The following is a 23,102-nucleotide window of genomic DNA, read 5'->3' on the forward strand; positions in this document are numbered from 1 at the left end:
ATGATTTGAGATATATATATATATATATATATATATATATATATATATATATATATATATATATATATATATATATATATATATATATATATATATATATATATATATATATACACTGAATAACAACCTTGATACACACAAAAAAAAGAAACAGTAAATGTGTTTATATTCTTATTTATTCAAAGATAACATAATCTCGTTTCTCCAGAAGCATATTCTGAAACAACCCAAGACCTTTACATATATTTAACAAAAATAAATTTGTCATTGCACAAATGATTTCAACAAGTTTACTAGTGTTCAACAAATAGTGGTGTTGTTTACATCACTGTTTACATTCAAACCAAGAAAAATACATAGAAAAATAATGGCTTTAGCTCTCATCTTCAAACATATCATTGTTCTAACATTAATATTCTTTCAGTGTGACCTCTGACACAGGTCATTACCAGCTTTACTTTTTCAAGGGTTGCATGAACTCTGACATGTGTCTTTGACAGTCTGTAAAGGTTTTTGTGAAGGAAACAGCCAGTTCTGGAGTCTTAAACTTGACAGCAATCCGCCGTAACACAACATCTCCCTCTGTGGGAAATACAAACACACGTGTCAGTGCAGTCAAATCAATAATACACTGAATATTAAGTGTCTTTAAACTTTTAAAGAACTAACAAAAAAGAACAACTTTTCTTTAAAGATGTTATTGTAAATATTTAGTAGTTTGTATACCTGAGGAGTCAGCAGCTGTCCACGTCACTGCGCTTGTGGAGGTGTTCAGCCGTTTCAGACGAATGGCTCTGGTGATACAGTGATTTACACACACCTTTTTATCCCCTTCTTGCCACATAAACACACGGTAGAGCTTCCTCGAGGGATGGAAAAGGATCTTAATGTCTCCTTCACTGCGGGCTTTCCACTTCTTAATATCACAGTCCCAGCGGTAAAGTTTGGTCCACTCCTTGAACAGCATCTCCTCTTCATTCTCCTCAACCGATGGTAGTTCCACCTTGAAAGAAGCAATGACATAATAAACCAATAAACCCCAAGAAGCTGTGGTTTACAGTGAATTTAGAACAGCTAAGAGGCAGAGTCAACCAATCAGAATCAATGAACGGAACTATCCGTTTTATAATGAAAATACAAATGTGTGTTAAGAAAAACTATACGCTGGCTTGACAGAGGTTCAAGCAGGGTTATTATTGTTAACTAAAATAAAAACTATCAAAACATTTTTGTTAAATGAAAAAAAATTCAGTACACTTCAATATTACTTCAATACACCTTTACACAGGCAAAACTAAAAGGGAAGTGATATCTACATGTACAGGTGCTTCATCATCATCATCATCCTCTTCCTCTCCATCACTTTGCGTCTCTGTTGCAGCTCCAGCATTGTCCTGGGAAAGATTTGCATCTATAGAAATAAACAAGACTTTATTTTTAACACAAAGACAAGACTGGAAGCAGCCGATGACAGAGCCTTAATGATGATGATTGATGGTCTTGTTTTCAGCGCACACTGCTGTCAGATTTATATCTGCTGTGTGACGTAGAGATGTGCATTTTTGGCAATATTTAAGTAAACTGCAACTAGAACAACCTACCATGACCTGCAGATGCATCTCCTTGGACGGACAGCCCAGGATACAACTTTCCTTTCAAAGATTTGACTGCCTCCTCAAAATCTTCATCTGAATAAGAAAAAGTAATTCAATCAAGAAAATAGGTCCTTCAAATAACAGTTGCCGGTTGAGGGAGTTAAATGTAAGAGCAATAACAATAGTGATGCTTGCCTTAGCAATGCAACTAAGAATGTAGAAATGGTTCCAGCAGTTTATATTTCTTACCGTCATCCTCATCGCTTAAGTATCCCAGCTGGTTTCTGTAACAGAAGAACGTGTGAGGAAGCATCAGTCTGGTTGCCAGTTCAGCTTGTTCTGCTGTCGGCTTACGCTCAAACACGATCTCAACATCAGCGTCACACTGGTCCTGGGTGCTCTTTCCTTCTCATTGAGAAAACAAATGACACATTTAAATGAGAGTAATGATATTATGTTTTATCAATATAATGATTTAAATAACCATAAACAACAATAGGTCAATGTGCTGCTTACTGAACCAGACTTTAACAGAACAGTCGATCTATACATTTAGAAATTAAAGCATTTCTGTTTGGCATGGTAATGAGTATGATAATGTTAATATGTTTGGTCTTGGCGGAATACATCTGCTACGCTGCTACTGTTTTTGCTGCTGCTGCTGTTATTCCTGCTGCTGCTATTGCTGCTGCGGTTAATGTTTGTTGCCTACTGCTACTGTTTTTGCTGCTGCTGCTGTTATTGCTGCTGCTGTTATTGCTGCTGCGGTTAATGTTTGTTGCCTACTGCTACTGTTTTTGCTGCTGCTACTGTTATTGCTGCTGCTGCTATTGCTGCTACTGTAATTGCTGCTGATGTTATTGCTGCTGCGGTTAATGTTTGTTGCCTACTGCTACTGTTTTTGCTGCTGCTGCTGTTATTGCTGCTGCTGTTATTGCTGCTACTGTAATTGCTGCTGCTGTTATTGCTGCTGCGGTTAATGTTTGTTGCCTACTGCTACTGTTTTTGCTGCTGCTGCTGTTATTGCTGCTGCTGTTATTGCTGCTGCGGTTAATGTTTGTTGCCTACTGCTACTGTTTTTGCTGCTGCTACTGTAATTGCTGCTGCTGTTATTGCTGCTGATGTTAATGTTTGTTGCCTACTGCTACTGTTTTTGCTGCTGCTGCTGTTATTGCTGCTGCTGTTATTGCTGCTGTTGTTAATGTTTGTTGCCTACTGCTACTGTTTTTGCTGCTGCTGCTGTTATTGCTGCTGCTGTTATTGCTGCTGCGGTTAATGTTTGTTGCCTACTGCTACTGTTTTTGCTGCTGCTACTGTTATTGCTGCTGCTGCTATTGCTGCTACTGTAATTGCTGCTGATGTTATTGTTGCTGCTGCTGCTACTGTTTTTGCTGCTCCTACTATTATTGCTGCTGCTGTTATTGTTGCTTCTGTTAATGTTTGTTGCCGCTGCTGTTATTGCTGTCACCGTTAATGCTGCTGCTATTGCTGCTGATGTTAATGTTTGTTGCCTACTGCTACTATTTTTGCTGCTCCTAATGTTATTGCTGCTGCTGTTATTTCTGCTGCAGTTTTTGCTGCTGCTGCCGTTATTACTGTTATTGCTGCTGCCGTTATTGCTGCTGCAGTTTTTGCTGCTGCTGCTGTTATTTCTGCTGCTGTTATTTCTGCTGCCGCTATTGCTGCAGCCGTTATTGCTGCTGCCGTTATTGCTACTGTTATTGCTGCTACTGTTATTGCTGCTGCTGTTATTGTTGCTACTGTTTTTGCTGCTGCTGCTGCTGTTATTGCTGCTGCTGTTAATGTTTGTTGCCGCTGCTACTGTTTTTGCTGCTGCTGCTGCTGTTATTGTTGCTGCTGCTACTACTGTTTTTGCTGCTTCTATTATTGCAGCTGCTGTTATTGCTGTCGCCGTTAATGCTGCTGCCGTTATTGCTGCTGTAATTGCTGCTACTGTTATTGCTGCTGCCGTTATTGCAACTGTTATTGCTGCTACTGTTATTGCTGCTGCTGTTATTGTTGCTACTGTTTTTGCTGCTGCTGCTGCTGTTATTGCTGCTGCTGTTAATGTTTGTTGCCGCTGCTACTGTTTTTGCTGCTGCTGCTGCTGTTATTGTTGCTGCTGCTACTACTGTTTTTGCTGCTTCTATTATTGCAGCTGCTGTTATTGCTGTCGCCGTTAATGCTGCTGCCGTTATTGCTGCTGTAATTGCTGCTACTGTTATTGCTGCTGCCGTTATTGCAACTGTTATTGCTGCTACTGTTATTGCTGCTGCCATTATTGCTGCTGCCGTTATTGCTGCTGTTGTTATTGTTGCTGCTGTTATTGTTGCTACTGTTTTTGCTGCTGCAGCTGCTGTTATTGCTGCTACGGTTATTGCTGCTGCTGTTAATGCTGCTGCTGTTATTGCTGCTGCTGTTATTGCTGCTGCCGTTATTGCTGCTGCTGTTATTGTTGCTACTGTTTTTGCAGCTGCAGCTGCTGTTATTGCTGCTACGGTTATTGCTGCTGCTGTTATCGCTGCTGCTGTTATTTCTGCTGCCGCTATTGCTGCAGCCGTTATTGCTGCTGCCGTTATTGCTGCTGTTATTGCTGCTACTGTTATTGCTGCTACTGTTATTGCTGCTGCTGTTATTGCTGCTGCTGTTATTGTTGCTACTGTTTTTGCTGCTGCTGCTGCTGTTATTGCTGCTGCTGTTAATGTTTGTTGCCGCTGCTACTGTTTTTGCTGCTGCTGCTGCTGTTATTGTTGCTGCTGCTACTACTGTTTTTGCTGCTGCTGCTGCTGTTATTGTTGCTGCTGCTACTACTGTTTTTGCTGCTGCTATTATTGCTGCTGCTGTTATTGCTGTCGCCGTTAATGCTGCTGCCGTTATTGCTGCTGTTATTGCTGCTGTTATTGCTACTACTGTTATTGCTGCTGCCGTTATTGCTGCTGCCGTTATTGTTGCTGCTGTTTTTGCTGCTGCAGCTGCTGTTATTGCTGCTACGGTTATTGCTGCTGCTGTTATTGTTGCTGCTGTTTTTGCTGCTGCAGCAGCTGTTATTGCTGCTACGGTTATTGCTGCTGCTGTTAATGTTTGTTGCCGCTGCTACTGTTTTTGTTGCTGCTGCTGCTGCTATTGTTGCTGCTGCTACTACTGTTTTTGCTGCTGCTATTATTGCAGCTGCTGTTATTGCTGTCGCCGTTATTGCTGCTGTTATTGCTGCTACTGTTATTGCTGCTGCCGCTGCTGTTGTTAATGTTTGTTGCCTACTGCTACTATTTTTGCTGCTCCTACTGTTATTGCAGCTGCTGTTATTGCTGCTACTGTTATTGCTGTTGCCGTTATTGCTGCTGTTGATATTGCTGCTGCTGTTAATGCTGCTACTGTTATTTCTGCTGCAGTTTTTGCTGCTGCTGCTACTGTTATTGCTGCTGCCGTTATTGCTGCTGCTGCTATTGCTGCTACTGTTTTTGCTGCTACTGTTTTTGCTGCTACTGTTATTGCTGCTGCTGTTATTGCTGCTGTTGTTAATGTTTGTTGCCTACTGCTACTATTTTTGCTGCTCCTACTGTTATTGCAGCTGCTGTTAATGCTGCTACTGTTATTGCTGCTGCTGTTATTGCTGCTGCTGTTTTTGCTGCTACTGTTTTGCTGCTACTGTTTTTGCTGCTACTGTTATTGCTGCTACTGTTATTGCTGCTACTGTTATTGCTGCTGTCGTTATTGCTGCTGCTGTTATTGCTGCTGTTGTTAATGTTTGTTGCCTACTGCTACTATTTTTGCTGCTCCTACTGTTATTGCAGCTGCTGCTATTGCTGCTACTGTAATTGCTGCTGATGTTATTGTTGCTGCTGCTGCTACTGTTTTTGCTGCTCCTACTATTATTGCTGCTGCAGTTATTGTTGCTTCTGTTAATGTTTGTTGCCGCTGCTGTTATTGCTGTCACCGTTAATGCTGCTGCTATTGCTGCTGATGTTAATGTTTGTTGCCTACTGCTACTATTTTTGCTGCTCCTAATGTTATTGCTGCTGCTGTTAATGCTGCTACTGTTATTGCTGCTGTTGATATTGCTGCTGCTGTTATTGCTGCTACTGTTTTTGCTGCTACTGTTATTGCTGTTGCTGCTAAGGACCTGTCAGCCTGTGCCATCTAGAGTTTCATGACAGAACTTTGAAAATAATTCATAACACAGAATGTTGAGAAACAAATTCTGCTGATTTGCAAAAAAGTCATAATATTACCTAATCTGATGATACTGAGTTCAAAAATATCAATAAACCTGTCCATAAAGTTCTTTATCAGCATCAATGGTTAAATGAAGATCCTTTAATATCCATCAATCTTTCTATTGCACTAAAGGTTATTTATAGTGTGAAAATGTTGAGAGTCTGAGAGCTGAACGAATAATTGTAACCTGGCTCACAGTAAGACAGGAATCACCAGTTTGTCTGGTGATTCAGGGATCACACAAGACTTCTTCACCTTACAAATAGTTGTCAAAAACAAAAATGCTAGGAAATGCACAACATACACTAATAAAAAAAAATTGTTCAACAGAGTTCTATATAGAACTCTGGGTTTCTTGACACAATGTTAAAGAACCCTTTGTCAAAAAGAAGAAATGTCTTAAATGATTGCATAATACCATTACAAGGGACATAACAAGTCCCTTTAAGGCAAGTCATTTGACTCGACAGCCATCTTTGAAACGCCTCTCGGGCAGCTATTTCAGTCATCCAAGCTTCTATCTCTCTGAATGAGGAAACATCAAATTCTCCAAAGCTGTCCATCAAGCTTATGATTAAATTGAGATTCTAACAGCAGCTGCAGTGACGCAATGACTTTATCAACTGGCGATTGGTTCTTTTATTTAGAAGGCCGAACTTATTTCGTCATATGCTTTCTCCAATTTATAGTGCATCGTCTTTGTATATATGACTTAATATAACAATTACTGACTTTGTATTTTTTTTCTAAATCCATAAAATGATCCCATGATGGGAACCCCTGAAAGTTTCCATATATGAGGCGCCTGACGGAACCATTTACAGTAGGATTCTATATAGTACCTTCTCTTCTAAAGGTCATTGCACACTGAGTCCGAAATTCGCATGCGAAACTTTCGCACGTTAAAAAATAAATTCGACCTCACGTTATGTCAATCGCGTTTGCACACTGCCTCCGAAACTTTCGTCCGTCAAAAAAATATTCGGATCAGGTTCGATTTTCTGCGTTTTTCGCATCCGTGGCACGCATTTTGAGAGACGTTTTGACAATTCAGAGCCACCGTACGCGAACGCAAAAATCCAGAATGCCATCTGACAAGTTGATCCACGTCGTCTACAGCACAAAACAGCAGCACTGAATGACTAACAACGTGAGGAACACAAAGAGACCGAATATAAAGACAGATTGTGCCAGTAGTAAAGCATCAAACAGAGCCACTGACATCCTGAAATAAACTTTGAAATGCTCGGATAATCCCGCAGCTCCTTGATGAGGTGAATTCTTCTTTCTCTCTATGCAATCTCGGGATTGAGTAGACTCAATATTTTCTCTTTCTTTTTCTAGAGGAGACAACTAATCGTGCTCACTGCTTGAAGACTTCATTTTGTATTGTTTTGCGATTTGTTTTGCGATTTTTTCGCAACGCATTCATTAATACGCATCGGACTCAGTGTGCTCAGTGTGCGTGACGAATTTTTAGGATTGCGAATACGAAAAAACGCATGCGAAAATTTCGGACTCAGTGTGCAAAGGCCTTAAGAGTGTATTTTTTGGAGAAAGTGATGTGCTAGAACAAAACAGGCACTATTTTTGGAATCAGCACCCCAAAATGATTAAGAAACATGTAGCCTGCTTTATTTAGCAAATATGATGGATTACAGACGCTCACCTCTCTCTGGTAAACTAGAGGCAGTGGCCACTGCTTCTTCAAAGATTTTCCTGAAAGCATCCGCAGACTCCTGTAGTTTAAACCGCACGGCTAACGTCTGATCCCTGCCTTCTCCATCAGCAAAATCAAAGGCGTTCCACGTCCACGCATTCTCGGTCGCTTTCATTGGCTCGAGCTTCATATTTGGAGTAATCCAGTGGTTTGCACATAACTTCAGAACCTGCTCTCTCCTCATCACGAGTCTTGCCCGTCTGGGTTTATCATTTTGAAGTATTTTGAGTTCACCTATGCCTCTTTCCTTCCACTGGAGTAATTCTTTGTCAAAGCGGAATAGTTTGGCTTTGTGACTAAAAACTACTTGCTCATTTTCCTCTCCAGTCGAAATCTCAATAACATCAGGTAATGGTACAGCTGGCTCGTACAGCACAGATGATGATTTAGAGGAAACATACTGAAAACTGAATCCCCCAAATCCTGTAACTGATTCCCCAAAATGGAAAATATCCTTCTGGAGATCTGGAGTTGCAGACAGATTCACAGTTCCACCAACAGGAGGCAAAACAGAGGAGGAAAGCACAAAGCATGTTTACTACCTACACAGAATAATTTTATTACATGAAATGTAGGATTTCTCATTTTATGAGAAACCATTAACCATCTTGACACATCTGAAATATAAACACTTATAGTAGGCTTACCATAGTGAATCGGAGTAAGAGAAAAACACATTTTGGAAGACGGATTGATGATGTATTGACTCACTATAAGTTTGGTCTCTTTTTAAAGGAGACACTTCAGAGATTATTGCAGAAGGAAAAAAAAAAGTTAGAATTTTAAGTTTATGAAAATGTAAAAATCTACCTTTTTATAGTTTATGTAAAATAGTTTTTAATAACCTTCTTTTAATAATCAACCTATTTTGATGAGTTAAAGTAATGTAAAATCACATGTTGTCATGACTCATTGAGCATATCAGATTTTTTACAGTGTAATACGTGGAAAGAACTCGAACGTACGTTATACTTTGGCGTTGCAAAAAAAAGAAAAAGAAAAAATAATCTCTTCCAACCTTTTATAGACTGGATCTTGATCTCGATCTCTGTCGTTCTGGTGACATCCAACAAACGCTCTTGCATTTTAGAAACCAGCATCGTCACGTTGTGAAAAAAAGCATCTGGATGTTCAGAAATGCTGGAAAGAGCTTCAAATTCTATAGACATGGATTCTTCACAGTCAGGCGGGTAATTCTACAGACACATAACAAATAATGCAGAATGTTTTGATGCAGAATCAATACAAAAATCTGTATATATTCTTTAGAAACTTTGTCAATAGCCTAAATTTAAGCTAGCGGTTTTCTCATCAAACAATGAGGAAGTGCTGTTCTTTTATAAACTTAAGAAATTAGAGTTTTATTAATGTCAATCTCTTGATCAGCAGCATATGATTGTGGTTTTAGAGGATGTTTACAAACCTGCAGGAAATGAATGTGATCTTCAGTGGTCATAAACTGATTGAGCTCAGACACCTTCATCTTCATGTCAGCGATCTTCTGCAGGACTTTCTCCTGAAGTCCTTCAATATGATTGAGTTCAGCTCTCTGTTGATCTGCAATCAGTTCTTTTACGCGGCAGCTTGTTTTCTGAAGAGACTGCAGCACCTCGCTGAAGATTCGTTCGCTTTCTGTGACTGCTGTCTGTGCTGAACGCTGGTCCAGGAAGAACAATTAAAAACTAAATATACTGTATTTAGTTAAATTTATTTATTTAGCCATATACAGGTGCTGGTCATATAATTAGAATATCATCAAAAAGTTGATTTATTTCACTAATTCCATTCAAATAGTTGTATATTATATTCATTCATTACACACAGACTGATATATTTCAAATGTTTATTTCTTTTCATTTTGATGATTATAACTAAGGAAAATCCCAAATTCAGTATCTCAGAAAATTAGAATATTGTGAAAAGGTTCAATATTGAAGACACCTGGTGCCACACTCTAATCCGCTAATTAACTCAAAACACCTGCAAAGGCCTTTAAATGGTCTCAGTCTAGTTCTGTAGGCTACACAATCATGGAGAAGACTGCTGACTTGACAGTTGTCCAAAAGACGACCACTGACACCTTGCACAAGGAGGGCAAGACACAAAAGGTCATTGCAAAAGAGGCTGGCTGTTCACAGAGCTCTGTGTCCAAGCACATTAATAGAGAGGCGAAGGGAAGGAAAAGATGTGGTAGAAAAAAGTGTACAAGCAATAGGGATAACCGCACCCTGGAGACGATTGTGAAACAAAACCCATTCAAAAATGTGGGGGAGATTCACAAAGAGTGGACTACAGCTGGAGTCAGTGCTTCAAGAACCACCACGCACAGATGTATGCAAGACATGGGTTTCAGCTGTCGCATTCCTTGTGTCAAACCACTCTTGAACAACAAACGGCGTCAGAAGCGGCTAAAGACAAAAAGGACTGGACTGCTGCTGAGTGGTCCAAAGTTATGTTCTCTGATGAAAGTAAATTTGGCATTTCCTTTGGAAATCAGGATCCCAGAGTCTGGAGGAAGAGAGGAGAGGCACACAATCCACGTTGCTTGAGGTCCAGTGTAAAGTTTCCACAGTCAGTGATGGTTTGGGGTGCCATGTCATCTGCTGGTGTTGGTCCACTGTGTTTTCTGAGGTCCAAGGTCAACGCAGCCGTATACCAGGAAGTTTTAGAGCACTTCATGCTTCCTGCTGCTGACCAACTTTATGGAGATGCAGATTTCATTTTCCAACAGGACTTGGCACCTGCACACAGTGTCAAAGCTACCAGTACCTTGGTTTAGGGACCATGGTGTCCCTGTTCTTAATTGGCCAGCAAACTCGGCTGACCTTAACCCCATAGAAAATCTATGGGGTATTGTGATGAGGAAGATGCGATATGCCAGACCCAACAATGCAGAAGAGTTGAAGGCCACTATCAGAGCAACCTGGGCTCTCATATCACCTGAGCAGTGCCACAGACTGATCGACTCCATGCCACGCCGCATTGCTGCAGTAATTCAGGCAAAAGGAGCCCCAACTAAGCATTGAGTGCTGTACATGTTCATACTTTCCATGTTCATACTTTTCAGTTGGCCAAGATTTCTAAAAATCCTTTCTTTGGATTAGTCTTAAGTTATATTCTAATTTTCTGAGATACTGAATTTGGGATTTTCCTTAGTTGTCAGTTATAATCATCAAAATTAAAAGAAATAAACATTTGAAATATATCAGTCTGTGTGTAATGAATGAATATAATATACAAGTTTCACTTTTTGAATGGAATCAATGAAATAAATCAACTTTTTGATGATATTCTAATTATATGACCAGCACCTGTATTTCTGTTTAATGTGAATAGAATTGAACAAACTAGAGTTTAATTAACAAATTAGATGTTTCTCCTAGACTAAAGTGAGTCTGTGGCCAGCTAACAGGGAACATTCTCAGAACGTTCTGGAAAGGTTCTCTCAAAGTTATGAACAAAAAGTTTTTCCAGTAACATTAATAGAATGTTAGTATAAACGTATCTTTTTAATAATGTTCTAAAATAGTGAGCATGAAAACCTTATCTATACATCACTGATGGAACATTTTAGTTGGATGTTTGTCTAACATTTTTTAAATGTTGCAACTTGTTTCGGAACGTTCAGAGAACATTCAAAGGTAACATTCCCCTAATGTTTGCAAAATGGAATGTTCACTTAATGTTTACATAACCATGTAACAACATTTAAAAAACTTGACTTAATGGGAAAGTTAGCAAAATAAAAAATAAAAAAACATATTGTAGTGTATTTGCTTCTCAAGATGTTTCTTCTGAAAAAAACAAAGGTCCAAGATCTGTCTCTAGTTTCAGAGGAGTTCGATTTCTCAAACTATGCTCAGATTTGCCAACATACGGGACATTCTAAAACGCTTCACGTGAAAAACACTTACCATGGATTAATGTTCTAAGACAACAACCAGTGAAGCCAACTTTATCTCAAATTTCTGCTAAAATAACAAAACCGCAATCCAAATGGAAAGACAACATTTTTACATTAAGTCCCATATAGAAAGGTGTTAAAAGAAATTTTTAATGTATTAAGACAGTGATAATAAAAGATCAAATTCAATATTTTGGAGCCCCGCACATGACACGCAGGGAAAAAAAGTAAGTCGTTCCCACGATTTACTAAATCGTGCGCATAATTTATTATTTCACTCCCTCAATTTGCTAAATCTATTTTTTTTTACAATTTTTTTTTCCTGCACGTCATGTGCAGGGCTCCGTACAATATATACTGTACCTTATTAATAAAGCAGAGCTTGTGCTAACATTCCCATGATGTTATGATCAAACGCTTTTTTTATGCTTTCTATAATAAATGCTTACTGTTTTCTCATTTTTGTTGTGTTTATTTTGTTACTGAGAAGAAAGTGCGTGGCACATATTTACATATTCATCTAAACGTCGATCTCAGCAGTGTGGGCGGCGTCAGATGTTCGTTTACAGTATATCGCTGGTCACGCATTTCGAACTTCGTTTTACTCCTAAACGAAGAACGAAAAAGAAGTTAGTTTGAAGTATACCGGCGCCTTTACGAAGCTTTTGTTTCGAATCAGTGGTTCAGAGTGTGTATCAAACTGCCTGTGAGCCTTTGAAATTTCAAAACACTTATGACGTAACAAAGCCTTGTTTACTGAAATCACGTGACTTTCATTCTCCAAACCACTGACTCAAAACAAAAGATTCGTAAAGCTTGATGAAGCAGTGTTTTGAAATCACCCATCACTAGATATTGTTGAATAAAGTCGATATTTGTTTTTTTTTTGGCTCACAAAAAGTATTCTCGTCACTTCATAACATTAGGGTTGAACCACTGTAGTCACATAAACTGTTTTAAATATGTCTTTAGTAGCTTTCTGGGCATTGAAATTGCAAATTATCTTGTTGTCAATAGAGGCCTCACTGAGCCATCGTATTTTATCAAAAATATCTTAATTTGTGTTCTGAAGATGAACGAAGGTCTTACGGGTGTGGAACGACATGAGGGTGAGTAATAAATGACAGAATTTTAATTTTTGGGTGAACTAACCCTTTAATGTAGAGTTTAGTGCATTGTGTTCATATTCCGTGCTCATCTGCTTAACTGTACGTAGTTCAGATCATCAATAAGGGATGTACCAAATTTGATCTTTTAATATGACTGCCTTAGTACATTACGTCACATTAATCGTTTTTTTAATGTTAAGAGTTTTAGATTGCTCTCCTGTATACCAAAGTCTGCAATCAAAAGTCAGAAATCTCAATATGAACTCAAACATTCTGCAAAGAGAAAATGATTTGAGCTGCTTTCCACTTTAATATCCACAATAATACATACTCTTACTGTACAAACCCGATTCCAAAAAAGTTGGGACACTTTGTGAATAAAAAAGGAATGCAATAATTTATACATCTCATAAACTTATATTTTATTCACAATAGAATATAGATAACATATCAAATGTTGAAAGTGAAGCATTTTGAACTGCCAAATATTGGCTCATTTTGGATTTCATGAGAGCTACACATTCCAAAAAAGTTGGGACAGGTAGCGATAAGAGGCCGGAAAAGGTAAATGTACCTATAAGGAACAGCTGGAGGGCCAATTTGCAACTTATTAGGTCAAAAAAGCAGCCATATCTAAACATGATCCAGAAGTGCAGGCGTTTTCTCTGGGCCAAGGCTCATTTAAAATGGACTGTGGCAAAGTGGAAAACTGTTCTGTGGTCAGACGAATCAAAATTTGAAGTTCTTTTTGGAAAACTGGGACGCCATGTCATCCGGACTAAAGAGGACAAGGACAACCCAAGTTGTTATCAGCGCTCAGTTCAGAAGCCTGCATCTCTGATGGTATGGGGTTGCATGAGTGCGTGTGGCATGGGCAGCTTACACATCTGGAAAGGCACCATCAATGCTGAAAGGTATATCCAAGTTCTAGAACAACATATGCTCCCATCCAGACGTCGTCTCTTTCAGGGAAGACCTTGCATTTTCCAACATGACAATGCCAGACCACATACTGCATCAATTACAACATCATGGCTGCGTAGAAGAAGGATCCGGGTACTGAAATGGTCAGCCTGCAGTCCAGATCTTTCACCCATAGAAAACATTTGGCGCATCATAAAGAGGAAGATGCGACAAAGAAGATCTAAGACAGCTGAGCAACTAGAAGCCTGTATTAGACAAGAATGGGACAACATTCCTATTCCTAAACTTGAGCAACTTGTCTCCTCAGTCCCCAGACGTTTGCAGACTGTTATAAAAAGAAGAGGGGATGCCACACAGTGGTAAACATGGCCTTGTCCCAACTTTTTTGAGATGTGTTGATGGCATGAAATTTAAATCAACTTATTTTTCCCTTAAAATTATACATTTTCTCAGTTTAAACATTTGATATGTCATCTATGTTGTATTCTGAATAAAATATTGAAATTTGAAACTTCCACATCATTGCATTCTGTTTTTATCCACAATTTGTACAGTGTCCCAACTTTTTTGGAATCTTTTTGGTATGTCAGAGGAGAAACACATGAGGCAAAGAGGGTACATGATTGAATTATATTAGAGAACTCAATTATATCTTCTGAGCAATGAAAGATCAATCTCTGTGCAAGATTTTCTTTTGGGGCTGCAAGACACAGACAGATGACATGAGATCTGTGATCAATACTCACCCGGATCGACTCCTCAGTCTGTGTTAGCTCTTTATAATCCTTCTCTCTGTCTTGGATGTTCTGTAGAAACTTCACACGTGTTTCCATCAACTTCCTCTGGCAACAGAAAATTTAGTTTTTAACCACAGATAGAACCTGTAAATGCACATTACGTTAACTTTTAGAAACCAGGATTGAGATATTCAATTTAATGAAATAAAAGTCCAAAGCACACTCTTAAAAATAAAGGTTCTATCTGCATCAATAGTTCCAATGAGGAACTTTTAACATCCATTAACAGATAAAGGCTCTTGGTAAAACTTTTCAAACGAGATCTCATTTGTTAACATTAGTTAATGCATTAACTAGAATTAACTAACAATGAACAATATATTTTTAACATATTTATTAACCTTTTGTAATGTTAGTTAATATAAAAATGTTCAAGAAGAAATTAACATTAGCTAAGATTATTAATAAATGCTTTAGACCTACTGTATTTTTCATTGTTAGTTCATGTTGACTAATGTTAACAAATGTCATCTTATTGAAAAGTGGGGAAAGGTTCTTCAGATTATTAAATGGGTCCTTTGATAATGTTTTCACATTTTAAACTTTAGTTAGTGTGTAATGTTGCTGTTTGATCATAAACAACATCTGCAAAGTTACGACACTCAAAGTTCAATGCAAAGGGAAATATTTTCTTTTACAGAAATCACTTTTTAAGAACTACAACAAACGGCTGGTAGGGACTACAATGAGCTTCTTCCTGGGTTGGTGACATCACTAACCCTACAATTTACATAAACTCCGCCCCCGAGAACACGCCACAAATGGGGCGGGGCCATGTTGGGCTGCTTTAGAGAAGAGGAAGAGTTGTTGTAGTCGAGTGTTGTTGACATGCCGTCATTTTACGCCGGACTGCTTCACAAACGACACAAATTCAACACAAAAGATGAACATGACGACACATGCTAGTGGATGAGTTGAATCAACTCCACAGCAACTACATCAATTTATCCACTAACCATTCAGAAACGTCTAAAAGTTGTAACTTCTTCCTGAGTCTCTCCATCAGTGTCGACTCCGGTTTGAACAATGTAAGGCTGAACACTTTCCTCATTTTGGCTGCGTGAGATTCTCCAGCTTTGTTGTTGTTGAGCTGTTAAAGCTCCGCCTTCTTCTGGAAAGCGGCAGCTCATTTGCATTTAAAGGGACACACACAACGGCGTGTTTTTGCTCACACCCAAATAGGGGCAAATTTGACAAGCTATAATAAATGATCTGTGGGGGATTTTGAGCTGAAACTTCACAGACATATTCTGGAGACACCGGAGACTGATATTACATCTTGTGAAAATAGGTCTCCTTTAACGTGACGGGGAAAGTTAGCGAAATCCTCACAAAGTATTTTTGTTAATTGGGTAGCTATCTGACACATAGCCTTTAAGCCACTATCAATCTGCCAGGACCTACCTGTCTGTCTGCTCTTTCATCAGAAGCTGAGATGGTGTCGTGACTCTTGTGTTCATGTATTGCACACAGCACACAGACACACTGCTGATCAGTACGGCAGAAAATATCGATGAGTTTCCCGTGCTGAGAGCAGATTTTACTCTGGAGATCCATGGCGTCAGTCAGCTGGTGTTTTCTCCGCGCGTGAAGCTCATCGTGTTGCTCCAGGTGAGAGCTGCAGTAAGAGGCGAGACAGGTGAGGCAGGATCGGATGGCTTTGGTTGTTGTGGAGTTGCAGGAGTCACAGCTCACATCTTCGGCTTTCTCCTCAGCCCGTGTTCTCATCTTCATCAGCTTCTCAGAAAGTTCCTTCGCGTGTAGCCAGTCTTTGAGAGCAGGTTTGTTGTTAAAGGTCTGTTTGCATTGAGGGCATCTGCTCACATCCTGTTTCCACAGACGTGTAATGCAGTCCTTACAGAAGCTGTGTCCGCAGGGAATAATCACTGGATTTCTGAAGAGATCCTGACAAATGTAGCATCTGAGAGATTCCCGATCGAGGAAAGCTTCATCTGCCATTTTGCTGCATTAAAATGAAACTTGGAAGCGTAAGTTTCGTTTGTTTGGAAACTAGTGACTCAGCAGGCAATTCCCGAAGGAAGGAATTTCTTTTTATTACTCAGTTTTTCTTACATTTTATGCACCCACTGTAGCTAATACAGTCAGAAAACATTATTTTTTTTCCCATGCAGGAGAATATTAGACGAATATCAAACGCGAAACTAAGGTGTTTTGCTGTGCCACTCTTTGGATTTTCAACTGTGTATTTACCTGCTGTAGTACCGCGTGTTTCCAGTAGATGGACTCAGTGTCGCAGCTGAACTCAGGTTTATTAACCTTCAGATAAGAGCAACTATGCTTTTGAACAAAAAAAAAAAAAAAAATTCTGTTAAAAGGATTTAATATAGGCGATGTTAGTGATGATGTATCCTTATTTGGATTTGTTAAATCATGTCTTGAAAACCTAATAGACCCTTTTGAGACTGCGATGACGCGATTTAACGGTCATCAAAATCGTAAATCCTGCCAAGTTTTTATATATATATATATATATATATATATATATATATATATATATATATATATATATATATATATATATATATATATGAAGAGTTTATTTGCAAAAACAGTTAACTCCTTTTTTATGAATTCTCACAAATCATGTTTTTTTTTTTATTGTGCATTCCAATTAATAACAATCAAACTGCAGTTGGGCTGTTTTGATTAAGTAATGATAACTCTAAAAAATACAGGTAAATTAAAAAATTAAAATTCATTGAAAGTATGTTTTATATATATATATTAAAACTTTGTTTTTTAGCAAAAGCAGATAACTCCACAATTCATGTTTCATAGTTAAACAAAACCCAAGTAATTGCATTTAAAACACTCTCAAACACACATGTGCACACAAATGCGCACACACACACACACACACACACACACACACACACACGCTTTCTCTCTCTCAAACACACACACACACACACACACACACACACACACACACAGATCGGCACACAAGTACACACACACGCACTCATCCACACACGCACGTGCGCGCGCGCGCACACACACACACAAGCAAAAGGACAACCATTTTTTCAGCATGTAAGTCGTGTATGGTGTACAAGGACTTACAGGAGTCGAAATCATAAATCCTCGATCACTTTTAGTGAGCTTTGATAAAACTTCCCTCAGCTAGCGCGTCTTTTTGAAGTGACTAGAAGCCTTGTCACCTGACCTGAATACTGCGCGCTGATTCGCTAAAATGGACTTATCGGTTTCTGTCTGTACACAAACAAGGGCGCTTGTCGGCTTCTGCTGTAAAACGTGAACTTGCGATGCCTGAAAGTGGGCAAAACCGGCTCTTCTGACAAAATGGATTTAGGGTACAGAACTTGCTATATATGGAGAATAATGCAAAGCACTTAGTTCATTTTTTTTAAAAAAATGGCGTTTATCGGTTTTTGCAAATGAACTCTTCATATATATATATATTTTATACATTTTTTTTTAAATATATGTACATTTATAACACTATACTTAGTATATTACCGTTACATCAAAATACAAAAAAAAATAGTTAACGCTGCTGTGACGGTGTTTCAATGGACCCTTTTCACAGACTGTGATGACGCGATTTAACGGTCATCCATATCCTAAATCCTGTGTGTGTGTATATATATATATATATATATATATATATATAAAAAATATATATATATAATTAAAAAAATATATAAAAAGTCAATAAAAGTATGAAAAAGTCCTTTATAGTCAGATGCTCAGAAAAATGTTTTTATTAGAAATTATGTGAAGCACCACTGTAGTCATAATTTTTCCAAGGGGAACAAATAAAGCTCCAAATTACAAACAATTTTTTTTTAAATATTTTAAATGTATTAATGTTAAATGCAAAATAAATATGGCATGATGGAAAATGATGTGATGAAGTAGCCTACAAGATTCTTAGACAATCTACACTCTAAAAAATGGGTTGTTTCAACACAAATGTGGGTCAAAAATGAACAAAACACAGTTTTTAAACTCTAAATTTTTAACACAATTGTTGGGTTTGAAACAACCCAGCATTTTTCCATACACCAGTTTTAATGCAAATTTTGTGATATTGCAAAAAAAAAAAAAAAAATGGAAACACCAAGATGCACATCAATTCTCAAAATGCACAAAAAACATCTCATACACTCAATTGACCCTTCGCAAAGCCCCGCCCCCCTTAGTTACTGTTGCTTTGTCTGACAAGCCGTGGCGCTGTCACGCCACACAGAGTGAAAAATGACACTGACACGGCGACAGAGCAGGTTACTTATGATATGAAACAAAGTCCCAGCTTTCAAACTGTAGTTTTTTAAGAAATTTGAACAATAAAAATCGTTTTGTGGCTCTTTAATGTGCGTGACAGATCGCTGTCGTGATCTCGCGAACCAATCATCTCTTCCTACTAATTCATTTATAGCATCAAATAAACATGAATGAACATCAGAAGGAACGTTGTTTCAAATGCTGAAATACGTAAATACCATTTTTCAAATTAAAGTCCACCGAGGTTAATCTTCTAACTCCTGACTGACAAAATGGCAGATTCGGTGTTATCATTGGTTAGATCGCTTGTCAATCAAACTCCTGGCGAAGGGTCAATTGAGGCAGATAATGTTTTATCTGACAAGACGTGTTCATAAACTTCAATGGAGCTGCGTTCACGCCATATCGTAATTACCGTAACAACTCTGAATTGTAAAAAGTCTTTATGCGCTTGTAGTACTTGTAATCACAACATGCAAACTCGTAATTTCCTACGACTTGTACCACCTGACCACGGCACATTTAGCGTCGCTGTGCATGAGGTGTATGAAAATAAATACAGTGAGAGTGATTCAAAAGCATACAGAGCATTATTTACGGTAATTACGACATGGCGCAAATGCAGCAACATCTACCAAATAAATCCCTCGATGTGCAACAATGAACTCAAGTGACTTTGCCTCAGCAGAGACTGTGATTGGATAACTGAACTAACCAGCGGACCAATCACATCATCTCAAATGTTGGTTTGGTGGTTCTGAAACACCTGAGTCAAAGTCTGTCATCAGAATGATTTGGGTTAATTCCCTCCAGAAGCGTCTCACACGATTGTGTTCCCAAACACCAGCATCCGAACGCAAGAGAACACGACGGCGTTTTATTGTGTTTCGTCTGACGCTCTGAGATGAACTCATTTATGATGGAGGAAAAAATAGTCAGATTGCAGCAACTTCCATTTTTATTTAAGATATTTTACACCAATTTTCCAGGACGTGACGATTTTGTTCTCTTGAACACATGGGATGGAATCGCTGCTTTTTCGCACAAGTTAAATTGTGCAACTTTTGATTAAAACATAACTACACTGTAAGAAAGAATTGTTGGTTTAACTTAAAAAAGTAAGTTACCTGGTTGTCTTAAAATTTTGAGTTAACTGAAATTAAAAATTTAAATTCACACAATGAAGGCGATTGGTTTATTCAACAGAAACTTAAAATATTATGTTATCTGAACCACATTAATTATTAAAGTTTATTTGACAAAAGAAAAAATGTTGTGATAAATCATGAAAATATTTTTTTACAGTGTAGTCTAAAGCAATTTGGGGATCATCCTATTGTATCAAGTGAATCTCTCTATTCATCAAACCAACATTAGAAAGTCAAAGCTAAATATGTCTTTTCTCATGGACATGTGTGCCTGGCTGATTAAGAACACAGTGGTTCAGACGTCTCACCTCCATGTGCCCCGTCTGACGTCCGATTGGCTCATTATGATGGCCTGTCATCCAGCAGAACAACATGACATCGTTAAACCTGTCAAGACCAGAGACTTTCGCACCTCTTGTTTGATTGTTCTTGCACATTTCTCCTGACAGCTGGTAACAATGCAGGAAACTTTTCTTTCCAGTCACTGGAGTGGCTTTCGCACAAATTGGCTTCCAGTAAATTAATTCATCTGTTTTGGAAATACGATCTAAGCGAGAAGTGTGGAGAGCTCTTGGTGGTCCGATAGTTGATCTCTCTCTTGGCATTACAAACTACATCATGCACATTCTAGTTTGAGAATAACAATCACTTTGACCATAAAAGCACTTACAAACTTCTCTGGTCCCTGGTCTTTCTTTAAGCCATCTGTGGCCTGGACCACGTCAGCTCCTCTGACGATAATATGCTCCACTACCACTGTTATTTCCAATCAATAAGATGACATGAAGAGCGTCTAACTGTTTCCAGGCGGACGAGTATCTATCTGCAATAAAAAAGCACATGGAGGTCCACAGACTACGGGAGTCAATCTGCCTGCACTTTGATAGGCCAACTGGGAGAACATGACATTTTGTGATGCAATTGTTTTGCAGTTATTGGCTGCATGATGTGTTTATTCATTTCAGAAGAAATGAGAAGAGATTGTCTCTTAAAAGCCCTTCAGATGCTCACAGCAGAGTCATGCTTGAGGAAAAAATCAGTGATCAAAATCTATGGTAAAAAATGGCAGCTGTGGTTGCCAGAACTTTACTTTACCCTAAAAAAAAAAGGTACATTCTTGAAAATAAATGTTCTAAGAGGTTTTTGTTGTTGTTGCACCAAAAGCCATAGAAGAACTAGTGGTTGGGTTAAATGTTCTGCTGGGTAGTTTTATTTAACTCAACTATTGTTTAAAAATGACTATGACTCATGACTATGTTAAAACAACCCAATCGCCAGGTTAAAGCAACCCAATCAACGGGTTAAAACAACCCATTTGCTGGGTTAAAACAACCCAATCACCAGGTTAAAACAACCCAATTACTGATTTAAAACAACCCATTCCCTGGGTTAAAACAGCCCAATCGCTGGGTTAAAATAGCCCATTCGCTGGGTTAAAACAACCCAATCGCCGGGATAAAACAACCCAATTGCCGGGTTAAAACATCCCAACCACTGGGTTAAAACAACCCATTTGTTGGGTTAAAACAGCCCAATCGCTGGGTTAAAACAGCCCAATCACTGGATTAAAACAACCCAATCGCTGGGTTAAAATAGCCCAATCGCTGGGTTAAAACAACTCAATCGCCAGTTTAAAACAACCCAATTACTGGGTTAAAACAACCCATTTGCTCTGTTAAAAACAACCCAATCACCGGGTTAAAACAACCCATTTTCTGGGTTAAAACAGCCCAATCACCGGGTTAAAACAACCCAATTACTGGGTTAAAACAACCCATTCACTAGATTAAAACAGCCCAATCGCTGGGTTAAAACAGCCCAATCGCCGGGATAAAACAACCCATTCGCCGGGTTAAAACATCCCAACCACTGAGTTAAAACAACCCATTTGTTGGGTTAGAACAGCCCAATCGCCGGGATAAAAACAACCCAATCGCCGGGTTAAAACAACCCAACCACTGGGTTAAAACGACCCATTTGTTGGGTTAAAACAGTCCAATCCCTGGGTTAAAACAACAATTGCCGAGTTAAAACAACCCATTCACTCATTTTTTTAGAGTGAATCATTGATCTCAGTAAACAACTGTTGTTGTTTTCTTTTCTTTTCTAAAGTAACAAGATTTTAGGTTTTACCATGGTGTCTTACCATGATGGTGTTTTGTGTTTGTGTGTTAGGAAAAATGCAATAAACATTCATTTAACAACATAAGATGTAACATATATAATTTATAACAAAAAACTAAGAAAAAGTGTGAGAATTCTGGGAATATCAATTTACGGTTTTTCACTGTAAATTATAAGATGACTTCTTTCCCAAAAACTGTAAAATTACATGAAATGTACCATTAGATTTATAAGTTTTTCACCATAAGTGAACTTACCATTAACCAATTAACAGGTTTTCCCGCAGCATTTTGTACCATAAAATGGATAATTTTTACAGTGAAGACACTCTTCTTTGACTTCTTCAACTTCTTTGAGAACTTTTCCTTTGTTTAATTCTGTTAGACCAATATATGTCACACCAACATAATATCTGCTAAAACATTCCAGTTATTGTACACATCATCGATCCCTTTAACCCACTACAACTTGTTTAATGTACAAGTTATTAACTATATAAATCTCTTTTGCCACCTTGAAAGCAATTGACCGTCTACACATGTGAAAAATTATGCTTTCAGGTCGGTGCCGGGTATACGTCTTGTAATCCAATTAGATTTGAACTAATAAAACCCAATTATGAGTGCACCCACAATCCTCTGCCTCGATGATGACGATAACCTGAAGGTCCCCCGTGCACGGGAGGTGAGAGATAGACTAAATGAGTGAAAGCCCTGCGTAAATGGAAAAGGTAAATGTCACATGGGTCTCGTCTCTGCTCAGCTGTCCGTGTAAAGCTGCCGTAACATGTCGTTAACTACACCTCCATCCACTGTGTAATTCCTTATTGATGCATCAAAGACGACACACTGGAAACACGATCAACAGCGGAACCGGTGGCGTCACCGTTTATGGAAAAAACGGCTTGATCCAATCTGGAATAAATTAACTAGCTCCAGTTGTGAGATGAGCCCACATGTTATTCTAATCTTGTGATTTTTTTTTTTTTTTTTTCACTGGTAAAAACATCAACATCCATTGCGGTGATTGTATTATATTTTTCTTTCAATCTGAAGAGGTTAAATGAATAAGAATTGGTTATATATATATATAGTCTCAGCTATTTCCTTAGCTCCTTCTTTGAATATTTTTCAATTCCCATTAATTTTATCAGTGCAGAACACAGATGAATGATGTGCTTTTATATTTATTTATAACACTGAACTACAATTTAGCAGATGAGTAAACATAGTAAATAACAGAAGTGTAGTGGATTCTGAATGTGACCTCCTAAAAAAAGTCAAATAAATAAATAAAA

The 23,102-nt window shown here is 38.3% G+C and overlaps 1 protein-coding gene across 1 annotated transcript; it reads right to left on the minus strand.

Moving 5' to 3' along the window:
- Nucleotides 1-169: 169 nt before the first annotated feature.
- On the minus strand, nucleotides 170-16,223 carry LOC137036214 (E3 SUMO-protein ligase RanBP2-like). The gene is made up of 10 exons (XM_067410249.1): nucleotides 15,669-16,223; nucleotides 14,214-14,309; nucleotides 8,954-9,187; nucleotides 8,549-8,726; nucleotides 7,480-7,995; nucleotides 1,845-2,000; nucleotides 1,602-1,688; nucleotides 1,317-1,411; nucleotides 727-1,003; nucleotides 170-582 (listed from the first exon to the last, which is right to left on the minus strand). Exons 1-10 carry the CDS (start codon nucleotides 16,221-16,223, stop codon nucleotides 455-457), a joined length of 2,322 nt encoding a protein of 773 aa, XP_067266350.1. The 3' UTR covers nucleotides 170-454.
- Nucleotides 16,224-23,102: the final 6,879 nt, after the last annotated feature.

This window comes from Chanodichthys erythropterus, chromosome 14, assembly GCF_024489055.1.
Source record: "Chanodichthys erythropterus isolate Z2021 chromosome 14, ASM2448905v1, whole genome shotgun sequence".
In the NCBI taxonomy this organism is placed as follows: domain Eukaryota; kingdom Metazoa; phylum Chordata; class Actinopteri; order Cypriniformes; family Xenocyprididae; genus Chanodichthys; species Chanodichthys erythropterus.